This window comes from Anabas testudineus, chromosome 15 (assembly GCF_900324465.2).
Source record: "Anabas testudineus chromosome 15, fAnaTes1.2, whole genome shotgun sequence".
Classification (NCBI taxonomy): Eukaryota; Metazoa; Chordata; class Actinopteri; order Anabantiformes; family Anabantidae; genus Anabas; species Anabas testudineus.
The window spans coordinates 12580073-12595448 of NC_046624.1; the positions used below are offsets into that span (position 1 = coordinate 12580073).

The following is a 15376-nucleotide window of genomic DNA, read 5'->3' on the forward strand; positions in this document are numbered from 1 at the left end:
TAGCTTTCTCTGTCTTGAAGAGTTCCAAGATAAAAACACCATTTACCACTCATCTCGGTAACATTAACAAACCTCACTCCCAACCTTTATTCATTACTTATAGCTGATCTTGTTTGGACTTTTGTCATAAACATGCACACATTTAGAAGACTGGAGTTTGGTCAGTATTCCATTATCCCAAAAGAAGAGTGGCCCATTTATAGTTAGCGCTGCGCTTGCAGATTTGCTTGTGTTTTTTAAAGTGTTGAGATTTTGCATCTGCATCTGTGAGAGGGGACTGGATCTGTGAGTCCATACATAAGACAATCCTGACATTAACATGCTAATGCCAGTGTGTTGATGTTTAATAGGTTCACTGTATTAGTAAAGTATGCACTAATTTAATATTTTCTGATTATCACTAAAAAGAAGAGACTGCAGCTGAGACTGATGAGCAGGTATTAGTCATCAAACAAAGCACTGGACAAAATTTGATTTTGACCAGATGATTAGGTAAGAAAGGTCAGATGAAATGTTATTTCAATTCATTCTCTGGGACAAAGTTTGAAATAATCCACCCAATATTTGTTGAAATAAATATTACCTGCACAAAGTTTCATGGCAACATATCCAGTAGTTATTTCATTCTTAACTTCTTAAGTGGTGGCCCAAGAACAACAGAGTGGAGGATGTGGTGGAGCAGAAATGCTACAATGCCTCTGGAAAAACCTCCACATTGCAGAGAAATGACTAAAGGAAAAGGGACCACCTGGACGGTACAGCATGATGAAATGAGAGCAAGTCAGTCTTACGAGTTAGAATTAATGAGCTTAAGTACTGATGCAAAGCATTGATGGAGACTGCTAGTGTGGTGCAGGGTGAAGTGGCACACAGAAAGGTTAAAAAAGGATTTTTATTTTTAAAAGTATATTCATATTTTTATTTTGAACATAAAATAAAAATTGCAAGTAGGATGATAAGGTGAAATGTGTTTTGTTTCATGTGTCTAAAATTCTTCATTAATGTAGCACATCTTTCTATTTCTCCTATAACAAAAAAAAAGTGAACAATCTATAATTATAATTCCTTTTGAAATTAATCAACCACATACATTTTATGTCGTCAGTATGCAAGTCCTCCTACGTAAGCTGATGAGGTCTACAGTAAGATGACTGCTTTTTATGGAGGAACAATGAAAACATCTCACCTTATCAGCATGAAATTCTTTCTCATCGGTTTGTGAGATAAATTTTAATTGTTTCTGTCCTCATCACTGTAGACAATCAACCAGAAAGTTATTTGCCACAGAGGAAATCAGTTTGAATAACCTGATAAATTTCAGTCTGCCCGGTGGTACAAAATCAAATGGAGGAAATGAAGTGTGTTTGCTATTCATCAGCAAGTGAGTTATTTTTAGGCCCTGTTCCAGGTTGTATCAGGTAACATATTTCTCTACATGTGGACTAACTCAAACGCCCACAGTGAAACCTGTCAAATTATTGATTTGCCAGGAAGTCACATATCCTGAGAACAATGTAAAACTATGTGTCACAGGTTGTCAGCCATTTTTAGCCATGTAATATCTCAAGATAATATCCCACTGAAAAAGTCTACACTAAAATTACAACAAAAATATTTTCCTTATTCAGCTCTGACAACTAGAAGGAATTGTCACTGTTGAATCACATTAGACTTTCTGTCAGTCACAGCTGATGTTTTGCAACCTGCTGAGGCAAAAACATCAAATCTTTACACCCAAAAATACCCAGCGAAGCCAGTGATAATTCCCTCCACTGCTTTGCTAGAATGTGATGAATACATGTTTCTGTGTGTGTGTCTGTGTGTGTGTGTGCGAGTGCGTGCGACTGCATGCCATGTATGTGTGTATGCCCCTTGTGTTGATTTTTGTAGAAGAAACGGCAATTATTCCAACACAAGACCTCATAACTCTACAGGAGATCTACATTCAGCTTAGTTCCTGTGAAATCTATGAATAAACAGTGAATAACCACACAAACATTAATGAAACCAGTGCCAAGAGATGATAAATGTTGTCTTCTGTGTTCAGGGGCTCTTAAATGGGAAAGCTATTCTGCCATGTTTCTAATATTACAAAATCTAACCTGTAAATCATTACTAGACTACATGATGCCATATGTCTTTTAATATTTGTCTTAATCTTCTGCACACTCGAGTCTCTGCTACCTCCAAGCTACTAGTCAACTCGTATACAGTCTAATTATTCTGCCACCCGCAGTTAGTTTCAGTTTAACATACTGTTGCTAGTAGCAACCAATACTTGCACAGTTCCAGCAGTTTAACTGGCAATGACTGTGTCCAAAATTATCCACTCATTCACTACTCCCTAGGATAACAGAGACAAAATAGTTTATTCAATAGTGGGCGATAAATTCGGATTTCACACACTTATCTGTCATCATCATCATCTGTCAGCATTTACAGTTGTTTAGTTTTTGCATTTTTATACACACATTTAGAAATAGATGAATACATATGCAGTGTCACAAAATGTTAAAGTACGAGCACATTTAGTTTTCCCTACAATATCAGTTCTTGCTATACATTACCTTTCCTCAAAGCAGCCAAATCACGTTTTCTAGCAACTCTAGTGAGTCATTTTTACCATGTCTTCACTCTGACTCTTGTTCATGTTTTTTTTTTTGTTTTAAAAACTTTAAGGACCAACATAATGGTGGAAAAAGAATTATAATGTATAAATAAAAGATACAGATCAAAGTTTCTGAACTATCTTATGAGGCATGAAATTAAGGTTTGGGAGGATGAAAATCAGCAAATCGAAATTTCATTGCTTTTCAGTCAGTGACTTTAATTGTATTGCTATGGTACCAAACATCAGGGCCTTGTTGCTGCCTCATTCTTTGGTGAGCAAGACAAAATGCACCTGAAAACTGATGACAACAAATCAGTTGAAGCTGTGGAAAAGAAGTAGAGCTGTGCGATTTGGGAAAAATATCCAATTGTAATTTTGTGACAGATATTGTGATTTGATTTGCGATATAATATTGTAATGTCAGGTTTCAGCTTAAAGTTCCCACTAGTCTACAGCACACTGTCTGAATTAAAAGCGTAACTAAATAATCATGGTCCTTTGCAATCTGCATCACTTAATAAAGTATATAGTATATTGTCTACACTGTTTGTGACTAAATACCCTGAATTACTATCCATGAAATAGGATGAGCTTTGTGTTTGTTTTGTGGAGCATTAGTGTTCATCTTCCTCTGAACATGACAGCTTCGTTTACACTTGTCATTTCAGTGTCCAGATAAAATCCATTGAATATATTTTACACACTTTCATTGCCACTTATACTTGAGTTTGTTAGCCAGCTCATAAATGTAATTGTCGCTCGTTATTTCCAAAGCAACATGCAAATCAGTCATTATTAAAAAGGAAAGATGCACAGAGAGCTCATGTAATTCTTGACCAACACAATGAAATGATATTGAAAATATCAAATCGAGCTAGCAATGCAAATAATCTCTGGATAGTGCACAAAAGGTAGAAAAGAAGCTGCACACCAAAATAGTCCTCGACGCAGTGCTGTGTCCATTACCCGGCTTCCGTCTAAGTTAAATTCATCTTCTTATTATTAGTCCATTTACTGTCATGCACCACTATTAGCATACAGATGTCCAAGAAAAGCTGTTGTTTAAAAGCACGGGGGCTGTTTTTTTTGTTTGTTTTTTTTTTGCTGGTAGACTGCATATTGTTGCAGTCTCAGGTTTTGTTTCTCTTGGTGTTTTAACCTTTCAAGATTTCTAGAGCCCCACAAGAGCTTCTTGCTCTGGGCTCACATCTGCGTGCCAACTGAGATTCAGGACAACAACAACAGCAGGGGCCCTATGTCCAAACACACACTGCAAAAAAAAAAAAACATTAACACATGCATATAAACTGGAATTCTGTCTTCTCTCTGTTCTTGTTTCTGCATTTTCTTTGGCTATCAACATCCAAAGTAGTGCTCCCAGGCGTCTGCACACATCAGCACAAGGTGATGAAAGGAGAATGACAATGCTGTAACTTTTGCAGCAAATTATCTGGACATCATTACAGACTCGTCAGTCACTTCTGATGAGATGCACATTTGTGAGTGTTTGTGTTTTTTCCTTTTCCTTTCATTTCCTTTCATTAGTATTTCCTGCTATTTCATGCCTTTTTATTATGATTGTTTCTCCTCTTGTCTAATTGCTTGCCTGAATTCCGATGCTGCATAACTAAATTAAACTCTACAGTCTATTCGCCATTTCATTCATTTTTGCAGTTTAGTGTTTATGTTTCATTGCATTTGTATGTCTATCCTTTGTGTTCCCTATTAAGAGTGCACTCACTAGTTTTCCTGGACCTAATAGCCCTTACCTCTAACTATTCACAGCCCAACCCTGGCTAATGACGGTGCTTAGGTCCTCAGCGATCCACCCCTGGGTTCAGTGAATCTAATTTGTTTCTTTTAATAGTTGCAGCAACTTAAAATTTCCACTGTATACATTACATACTTTTAATACCTGAGAGACACTTGCATCTACAACTCTGAGATCATCTGTCAAATCACTCAGCAGTAAAGTGTGAATGCTCTTCAGCAAACGTGCCTCTCCTTTCAATGATTTACAAGTACTAAATTGTGTGCGCAATGTGTGTTTCATTTGTGGGCATTTTGCCAATGATCTTCTTAGGAAAACTGTGTGATTAACAACGGGTACAAACAAGGTGAAAGCAGCAATTTTTAAAAGAGGATTTTGTGTGTTTCATGCACACCTCACTTTGCATATTTATGATATAAAGATGAAATATCCACAACATGCAGTATTTTGGTCATTTCAAAGACAAAGTCCCCATCAGGCTCCCTTAGATCATCTAATGATGTTTTTTGCAGGTGTAAATAAGTTTGTACAATTTAGTACATGCAAACCTTTAGAAAATCAGGGCAAGTGTGGAATGATTTGCCACAAGATAATACTTTAGATATGAAGCACCATTCTTTATGATATACACTATATTTTTACATATCTTCATGCATTACATCTATATTTTCCTATTTTGTTGTGTATCAGTCTAAAATCTGCTAAATTTAAAAGATTATACAAGGTTTGTCTCCGCAATTGAATTAAAATACAGCATAGAAAGGAGCAAGCAAGACACTAATGTGTTATACTACAGTGTAATAATATAATCAGCTTAAAAAAATACAGGCATGGCAAAAACTGGAACTAATGTGTTGCAAAACACCATCCATTCTCTTCTGTCTGTACTGTCTTTGATTTCTTCTATCCTTACTCTAGCTTTATTGTTATGCTGGCAGCACTGAATAACGTAGCTGGTTAGTTAGATACAGGTTGCTAGAATAATTCTCTCCCCCAAGGCAGCAGAGACCATGGTGGCCTGCTGTATTTTCACAGATGGCTGCATGTATGACTTGTTATGTCAGACAACTTGTCCAGATGACTAAAGAGAACAGAGATGCACTTATTGCCAGCTATATTTGTCAGGTGTAGAAGCAAGCCACAAGTTGACTGATACTAACTCACAATGCTGTGTGCTTTAATGTGGCTTATGTAGCTTAATGATTGTGAATTTTGAAGGTAATGTAAAACAGCTAGAATTCACTCCAACATATTTTTTATGTCAGCATATAAAACTATTAGTCTTGTGCGGGGTCAATAGCTGTGTCGTTGTTTAAACATTCAGCACAATTTATAGGAAATTGCTTTGTGTGAAGTGGAAATTAAAAATACTTACTTTGGCTTTCAAAAAGCACAGACTTAATGACTATTGTTAGGAGGGTGCTTTTACATCCTGCATTAATTTGATTTTAATCACTATGAAAACATAGTGAATAAAATGTTCTTCTCTCTGAGCTGATCTTGCTTGATATCCTGCAGCAGATCCAACATCAAAGCAGTGAGAGGTGGCCAAGACAAGGCACTGATGTTGCGTAAGCACACTTGTGGGTCAAAGCTGGAGGTGGTCTCACTGTTCATGATCAACTCGTATGTAAAGAAAAAAAAAAAAAGTAAAATGTGACAAGAAGATTTTACCTTTCTGTGTGCACACTGTAGGTAAAACAGACATAAAAGGAAAAACAAGTTGTGATAGAGATAAGAAACATATACACATTCCAAGTGGACCCAGGAGTAAGGGAGTACATGACTAAGAGGGCACACTGACAGTCTTACAAGCAACATGTTTTATTATTTAAACACAACAGATTCACCCAGCGAAAGCAGCTATTCCCTGCTTTCCTCGCCAGTCAAAATGTTTAACTTGGTGCCTGGTTCTCCAAAGAGTCACATCTGTAACTTATCTCTTTCTGCCAAAACAAGATTCAGTCACTGTGAACTGGGTGATTCCTGAGACTGAGCAGGCGTGCTGTACTACACACACTCTCTCACATTTAAACACACAGACATGTACATTTTCCCCTCGCAGACTGATTAGACAGACGATTGTTTGCACACTCCCAGCGGAAGGAAGGGTTATCCAGCTGAGCTATCACAACCTTTCTCAGAAGTCTCTAGAACAAAGCTGGAGTGCTGCTTCATTTTCTTTGTGTGAAACCACTATATCAAGTGCCCTTTTGAGTGATGTGCGTGTGTATGTGAATACGGTTGCCCAAGCATTGCTAAATATTAGACCTCTGCTAGCTGTCATGCTTCACCTATGGTGCTTGCGGAGGTGAAAGACGGTTTCACCTCTCTGTCAAAATGCAGGCTAGAATCTGTACGTCAGAAACTACATAGTTGAGCATGCCTGTTCTGTCACTGCGTGTTTGAGAGTGCTTTCAGACGTGTTGGGTTTCAGTAGGTAAACCTCGTAGGACTGTATTCTGCCCCATGAAAGAACTATAGCCTCGAGAAGTGGATAGTGTATGGTGCAGAGTGCCACTACCGAGATTGCACCCTCAAGAACAGATTCAGGCATGACTTGGATCACTGCCATCAATGGGAAATGAAAATCTCCAACCATATTAATTATGACTTGTGTTTTCATTTTTATCTCCACATTAGCAGGAAGAGATACAATATAAATGTCAAATAATGTGCATTGTTAGGAAAAATTAAATGTCTGATTCACATACATTATTTAATACTGAATATAATATGTATATATGTTTAGACGATGTGTACTATACTACATATTTATGAATTAGATACATACAGCACATCACTGATTGCTGTTTCTGGAGTGGCTTAATCACACTATGTAGTGTAACAACTGTGATGGCTTATTATAGTGCCTTATCAATTTGTAATCCTATTTGGGTTTTGGTCTAAATACCAATATGTGGATATATATCGTAATTACTCCACAGTTTTGTCCTCATTGTCCACGTTAGAACTATCTACGTACTAGACCTGGTTGGGAATCACTGCTGTATATGATCAAAATATAAAAAGGACCAAACTAAGTCCAGATATAATATAAAAAGTACATGTTGAATTATCTGTAATAATTGTATAACAGGGTTGCATAATACTTGATACACTCGATTATGTGTCATCTCCATGAAATTGTGCATTTATGGAGTGACCTCCAGGTTAACCATGATAATACTACAGTCCACAATTATTTAAGATTAAAGCTCTGACCGTAACAAGTTACTGTGATCTTGTAAAACACTTGCAAAACTAACTTTTCTGTTACTTTTCTTACTCCCCATTCATTTCCCTTCCAGTCAATTTAACACTACCATTTTCTTAGACATGCATGTTTTCCCCAGTACCTGCAGACTCATGCCCCTTTAAACAAATGAATGTGCACAGAAGCATGAAAGAGAATGTGTGCAGGTGTAAAAATGGCCACCCTGTGTTGGATAATGATTATTGTGAAAATAAGTACTTGTTAAAGCTGATTACACCATACATTATCCTCCTTGTATGTGAGTAAGAGACCAAGAGAAATATGTGTGTGAAATCTGTTTTGTGCATGCTGTGTTATTGCTGCTTGTGTGTATGTGTGTTGTATTTATCTAAATAGGATTTCCTTTGAGATTCATGCTGTCTTCCACCTCACCTGGATCTCTATACTTCTAAAAACGAATTGTGACATTGTTATAAGTCAAAAAATACTGCAAAAATACTGAATGATTTAAACGCCAAAGCATCTCCAACTTGGAGCACGGCTGAGTTTCTGGAGTGACGTCTGAGCTCTATCCACCACTGTCATTACGATGGAGCGTACAGATAGTCTGTCTCAGTGATTATGTTAGTACTGACTGTCAGTAACCTCACTCTCTAAGAGACCACTGGTTGAGAACTGTCAGGGCTCCCGATACATGCGTATAACTGTACAGTATGCAGGTAATCTAGTTCAACTGGACCTTCTGACTGAAGGTCTAGTTGAACTAATTGCTTGTCACATTTGGTGAAACTTTAACACCTGTGAAAAACAGTGTTTATCACCCACTGTAGTGCTATAATTATTAATTATTAAAATTATATTAATTGTATCCACTGACATTAAATTAATCTGAAATTACTGTATTTTATTTTTGAATTGATTGCTTAAGTCATAGTCAAGAAATAATGTTGCATCGTTCGTATTTTTCACTATTTCATACCAGGCAATCAAGAAAATATTTGACTGATTACTTGACGATTGTAGATTGTAGCCTATTGCTGAATCCACCTATTTACCAACTATATGCTCGGATGACATTACTTGAGTGGGAATTTTTGAGAAATAGACTGGGCCATAACAACATTGTTTTAAATGGTCTCTTCGTGCTGTTGTTATTTGGTGCTGTAATGCTTGCTACTGTCAGTCGGTGCACTACATTATGCCACACTATTCTGAATTGCATCCTGTTATGCTGTCAAGTCTTCATAAAACAGTGACACTTTGATTTTATAAAGGGATATTTTTTTGCAGAAGGCCACTGTCCATCTCACTCGTCTGTCTTCAGACAAAGAAATACCAATTTTGCCTCACTTCCCTTGAGGTGGTGCACTCATTTTGCTGTCACAGCTGTCCTGAATTTATCACCTGTCCCTCTTGTATCTTACTCCTACCCTTTTCTTCCCCTCGTCTCCGCGACCAGCATCTTCCCAATTGTTGAACTGTTGTCATGTGAAAATGATGTGATATGGATTTAAGGGCAAGGGGACTTTTTGTAAACTGAAACTCAAGCACTCAGGCTGCATGTAAAAGCCCAGCTCATTTGCTAAGAATGGCAGAGCCAAACCCCAATAGAGGCCATAACTCTACGCTTAAGTGTCCATATGTCGAAACAAAACATAACATATTGATTGGTGGTGCTTGTTGAGGGCACTGCACCGCCTGGGAGTAAGTACTACTTGAAATGCTCAAGTCAGGGCACGACTTACTTAGCAGCGTCCATTTCTGTTGCATGAGGAAGTGCAAGCAAGTGACACACATAAACTCATCTCATGAAAGGAGGAAAAAAGAGATGGTATGCTAGGAATGAAATATCTTTATTAGTTCCTCACATAATTTACAGTCATGCAAATGCAGGAATTAATTTCTACTTGTATTATTTAGCAGTTTTGTCTAATCCTTCCAGTACAGCCATGTAAATTGTGTAACTGGATGAATGGCTGCACATTTTGCTAGTCAAACACTTTCCCGTATAAAGTGGTCCAATATAGTTTTGTTTTGTTTTTTTATAAAAGTTCAGGAATAAATCCTGTATTATTCATTAGTTTTACTGGGTCTTCTGTTGGTGTATTATGTTAATTTAACTGACAACATAGTCCTTTTGTATACAGTATTTTAGATTTTTACCATAAATCATAGATGGTGTTTACTCCATTACCGCCAACCATTTTCCAAATTGTGTTCTTCTTTCTAGGTCATTGATTTCCATTCATTCCAGTGTCTCTTGACAAACAACTTGCAAAGAATAGAAAATAGAAAAAGTGTGTGATAGATAACCTATCATAGCAAACATTATGTCTCTGTTTATTGTTGACAAGCTTGTGCTATTCCTTGTCGTACGGCAGCAAGTGCAGCTTGATTTGGGAAAACCAGCAGACACAATGTTTGCTCTGATGAATTACTGAAATCAAGACTGTGATTTTCTTAATGTTCTGAAATGAACAGAAAGCAAATGATGCCTGGCAGATATGAAAGAAACAATGAAATGTCTAAAACTCTGTAGTATGCACTGAAAATGGTTGACACCAATTTAAGAAATTGGACTAAAATCTTGTAGATGAATGAAAGGATGATTGAAGACAAAAAGCAGGTGGACTCGTAACACTCCATCTCTTTAAACTTTAGCAAGAATTCATTACATACCACTTTTTTTTCTTTTCATTCATGACTTGGATGTTCAAGTCAGATTTTATACACTTATGAAGAAGAAACACTGGAAATGTCATTGTCATGTCAGCTACCTAAAAACAAAAGCTCGAGTAGTTATTGGTCGCTGTCTTCAAATCATAACTGCATACATTATCTCTGAATGAGTCATTGTGCGTAATGACTCTAAATTGTTTATGTGAGTTTTCTTAATAGGTGACAGACTCTGATAATCTGTTCATTATCACAGCAGTAATGCAATTAAATTCTGAGTTATATTTGGAGTCAAACGATGAAGGGAGGTACTATACACTGTTTTATTTCATGGATGAGGATGAGCTCCACTGAGTTCACATTAGCAGGTTCATCATCAAAATTCTGCCAGGGTGTAATTACTCATGCATATGAGTTAGGAGACCATGCTATGTACATTTTAAATTACACTGAGGATATATCCTCTTACAGGAAGTGACTGGAAGTTGGCGGGGTGCATGTGTCAGCTGAACTCCCTGATAAATTCTTGTGTAGAGACATGCATTAAAACAAAGACAGCAACCCCTTAGAGACTGTAGTCCTGCTAGTGTAAACCCACTTCTGCCCATGTGGACCATTACATCATTTGTTCCATGCCAAGCTTTTATTAAGCAGCCACCTCACCAGTAAAGCACTGATCTACACTTGTAAAGATCATAATGGGACATACAGGCTGGCGGGCTGGTGGCAGGCAACAAAAGAAAAAGACAGACACACTGTCGCCGTTGGGAAGGGGGAAATGTTATCCCATAAGAGCTGGCTCATCTCCCTGTAGCCACTTGTTGCCATAGCAACATGTACTGGGAGTTCTGTCAGGTTGGCTGGTCAGTGGTGGGGGATCATGGGACATGAAAGAGGTCAGCAAGGGGCACCCAACCTCACTGCAACTATAGTCAGCACTCTTCCCTCCACTGTTGAATTCACACCTCCCGACCCTTACCTACAAGCCTAGGGGGACCCTCTGCCCTTCATGCATTCATTCATACCTGGGTCACATAGATTTTTATCTCAAACCAGGAAAAATCATGAAGTTCACAGGGTGTGGAATTATTTACCAGGTCCATAGTGATTATACAGGTTTATAATACAGTATCCTCTTTAGTACCAGCTGGGGCACTCATTGAGACACTGATCTACATTCATTTATTGTAATTTAAACTGCATTTACTGTAAGCGCACATAGACATTGACTCATTACCCACCAGACATTGTTTCATATCATCTCACCTTAATCTCTTCATTATTCTGCCCAAAACAAAAAAAACACACACTTTTCTTTCCCATTCCCTCACATAAACACATATTTTTCATTGTGGCACGCTCTTTTTACACACTAGTTCTCAAATGTGCGTGGCCCGCCATCTGTCCTGTCCTTTCTGTCTTCTTTCTGTTCTCCATTAGACTATTCAAATTGCAAGTCTGATAGACCACCTACTCACCCACTGTGCATTCTTCATGGTCGGAGCTTTGACACATGAGAGAGCAGAGGCAGTAAACCTTGACATTCAGCTTACTGGGGGTCTCACAAGACACTTAGCTAGAGTGTTGTGAAGAAGCAGACTTGTGATGGGGGGTAGAGGTGTTCCGTCTTGACAGAGAAACAATGCTATCGCTATGTTCCATGCACCCATTCATACAAGAACACTGTGACCCTCTCTCGCTGTTGACGCAGAACTGATAACGTAAGAGGCAGAAAGATCCCTAATCCTCTTTACCAAGGCAAGGTATTTCTCTGTCTGTGTGTGTGTGTGTAAAGGTAACGGTATCTGTCAACTGGCGAACATGTGGCTATGGACATACTCATGGAAGAACTTTGCATGTTTTTACAGATGGCTGTGGAGACTCACTCTTGACAGTAGCAGTTCTGGTGCAGTTGTAGAGAATAGCCAGCTCTCCAAACACCTTTCCCGGCCCCATGGTGCAGAGCTTCAGGCTCTCCTTTGTCACCTCCACCTTCCCATCTGAAATGTGCAAAGAAATACAGGTACAACATTAGGCAGTGCTATTCAAATTGCACCTTTGTTTTTCTAGCTAATTAGAAGTGTGTGAGTTCTCTACTAGAGTCAATATGTGAAGCAAAAAAAGAAAATTGGCAGTGAAATTGAATGGATGATCGACGTCTGAGCCCTTTTGCTGTATTTTAGGGGGCCAAGCCGGAGGGTTCTCGACTCACTGGGCTAGAAAAAAATAAGATTATTTTGCAGTGTGGACTTCCAAAGGTCTACTGGCCTCCCACCAAGACCTGTGCATGGTCCTATTAAATAGCAATGCAGCAGCATGAAGATGAGGGAAAAATTCACTTAAAACTTAACCCTACATAACTCACAAACAAAGTTCAGTCTGCCTTAAGATTATGAATATATATACTGTGCAGTACTGTATGCCAAAATATGTGAATGTTACTAGAGCAATCCAAAATAATATTATGACAGAATGTATGGATACACATAGTCACCATTCAGATCTGCTTCCAAAGTAAACATATTTTTCTTTGTAAAAGTATCAGCGTTTGCCAGCAAAACCACAGGATAAAAATAAGAACTAAAGCCAAAATAATACTGCTTCACAGATACATGCAAACTTTTTAATCTTCGCAAACCTACACAGAGAAGGTAGTTATGGGTAAAGTATTAGGTACCTATAACTAGATGTTGTACTGTTATACTAGTAATCTCTGATGGAGATACTAGTAGAGCATATACATTAAAATTCTTCTTAAAGGCTGTCAATCTTGTCATTGCCATTTTTATTAACATTAGTACATCCAAATTCTTTCAAGTTTGTTTCTCAGATATAGTGACAGAAACAAAGAAGCTAATCCAGGTTGGAGACTGACAGAGATTAACAGTGAGCAGAGGCAATTTGTTGCTGGTTTCAATCTCTTTAGTGGGATTTTTAAGAATTATAGGAATATAGCAAACGACCAGCTTTATCCTCATATGATAAAGGCAGATTTACAAAACAACATACAAAAATATGTGAACCTTTTGGAATTTCATGGTTTTCTGCATTAATTTTGAGATTTCTGTGGTTTTTCACAATAAAGACATGAAAGATAATAATTGTTTTGTGTTATTACTTTAGGGACATTGTATTTGTTAAAACTCTTGACTTAGATAAAGATCAGATCACATTTTATGAAAATTAATGCAGAAAACCAAGGTTCACATACTTTTTCTTGCCACTGTTATAATTTAACAGTATAAGAGGCTCTTCGCCCCTGAGATTCAGGAACTTGTCAGCTGTAGCCGTGTTTAAACAAACTTCGTCAAGGATGTATATTTTCCAGGAAACTCAGCATTCCAGCAGGAGCATAACTCACTGATTCACAGAGAGCAAAAACCAAAACAAAACGGTTAAAGTCGGCTCTAGGCAGCTGATGAAATATGGCAAGTTGATAAGCGCAGGCGAGTCATCTGCAGAGGAAACAGTTTGACACGTTATCTTGTTAGGGAAGGCCGTGAACCCCTGTGACAAAAAGCCTACAAAAAAACTCCCCATCTTTCGGAGGTAATTCTCTTCTTCACCTTGTAGTTTTTAGCACTATGCTTTTTTATTTTTTCACCATGGTAAACAATATATTATCCATTAGCACCCAGCATGAAACTTTTACGGAGAGAAAATCTTCAGCTCTTAAAGGTGTTTCACCATCTCACGGTCTACTTCCCCGCTGTTTTCACTGCTCCTGTTTAACAGACCTTCTTTTATGCCAGAGCTTAATTTCTTCTAGAATTAAGAAACTACTGGAGATGGAACCAACTCACTGAGATGTGTTTCCATAAAGAGCTGCATTCAGATGTTTTTTTAAACAAGAGGATTCTTCTAAGATTGATTGAAAAACATACACAGAATAAATGCGTCTTTTATATCTTTTTCAAATCCAGTAATTGCATAACCTCGTCAGAGGACTGCTCAGTTAGAGAAACATGTTAAGTCTGAATCTGATAAACAGTAATAGATGTTGCTTTATATATCAAATAATTATTTAAACTTAAAACATAAAACTGTGTTGTTAAGATAATATACCTTTGAAAAGACATGAAAATGTTCAACTAAAGTAAAAATGCCCCAAATTCTTGTCTTGACGGTGGCGGTATGTTTTTAATCTAATTTGTTTCTAATTGTACGTGAAATCACTCACTTTAGATTATTTCCTATATCTTTGCTTCTACTTTTTACTCCCTCCATCTAAGATGGTATTTGTCACTTTCATAAGCATAAAAAAGCTACATTTCTCTACCTCAGGATTAATTGGTTACAAGAGCCTCTGTAAAATGTGTCATGAACAGAGTATAGCTGAAATTAATTCAGTAGTGTCAATCCAGCCTTTCAAAGTTGTTAAAAAAAACTGTAATTACTAAACTCAAGTCAGTGTAAGATTTAAGTCTGGAGAACAGCCATTGAGAATTGATTGAGCCCCACAAATGTGTGCCAGACTAATCAGTGAACTTAGAGTGGTGTTGAGATGATAATGTGACTTGACACCTCTCAAAACCCCGACCCCTTATTATGAACTATTAAACCTCAGTGTCACAGATAGAGAATGAATGATAATCAGTTGAGAAGAAAATTGCCAATGGTTTCACAAATTGCAAGCAACAACCAAAAACAACTGTGTTTGTCGCCTTCATCTAGTCGGTTGTAGAAAGGTTAATGAATGAGGGATGTTGTACAGCCTATTTGAAGTATTTGAATATTAATTTATAATAATTTTATTCTAGCCACATCACAATAAGCAAAAAAAGTCTCTGCAGTGATGAATATGTAGAAATATATGCAATACACAACTATATATACTTTATAATTTCTGACTAATTCAGGACACTGCAAGATTCAAAACTTTAACATTTAGTGCAATGAAGGCTGGTCTGTGATTCAGTAACAGCAGTGTCTTGTAGATGAGTTCTTGTAAGGACAAATACAGCCACACATCAGGTAGCAACAACTGCACTTACTCCAGGCTGTGAGGGAAATTAAATAATCCAGTTATTCAGTTGTTGAAATTTCACAAAAGGCCTTTTTTGAGAAGCTATTATTCATAAGTTTACATGCACATGTGCAC

General features: G+C 37.5%; 1 protein-coding gene across 2 annotated transcripts in view; it reads right to left on the reverse strand.

Moving 5' to 3' along the window:
* LOC113159779 (cGMP-dependent protein kinase 1) overlaps positions 1-15376 on the reverse strand; it is a 69375-nt gene that overhangs the window by 32650 nt on the left and 21349 nt on the right. For both annotated transcript variants that reach the window (XM_026356681.1, XM_026356680.1), the window contains exon 3: positions 12162-12275. In XM_026356681.1, coding sequence (XP_026212466.1) covers positions 12162-12275 — 114 coding nt within the window. The remainder of the gene's footprint in view (positions 1-12161; positions 12276-15376) is intronic.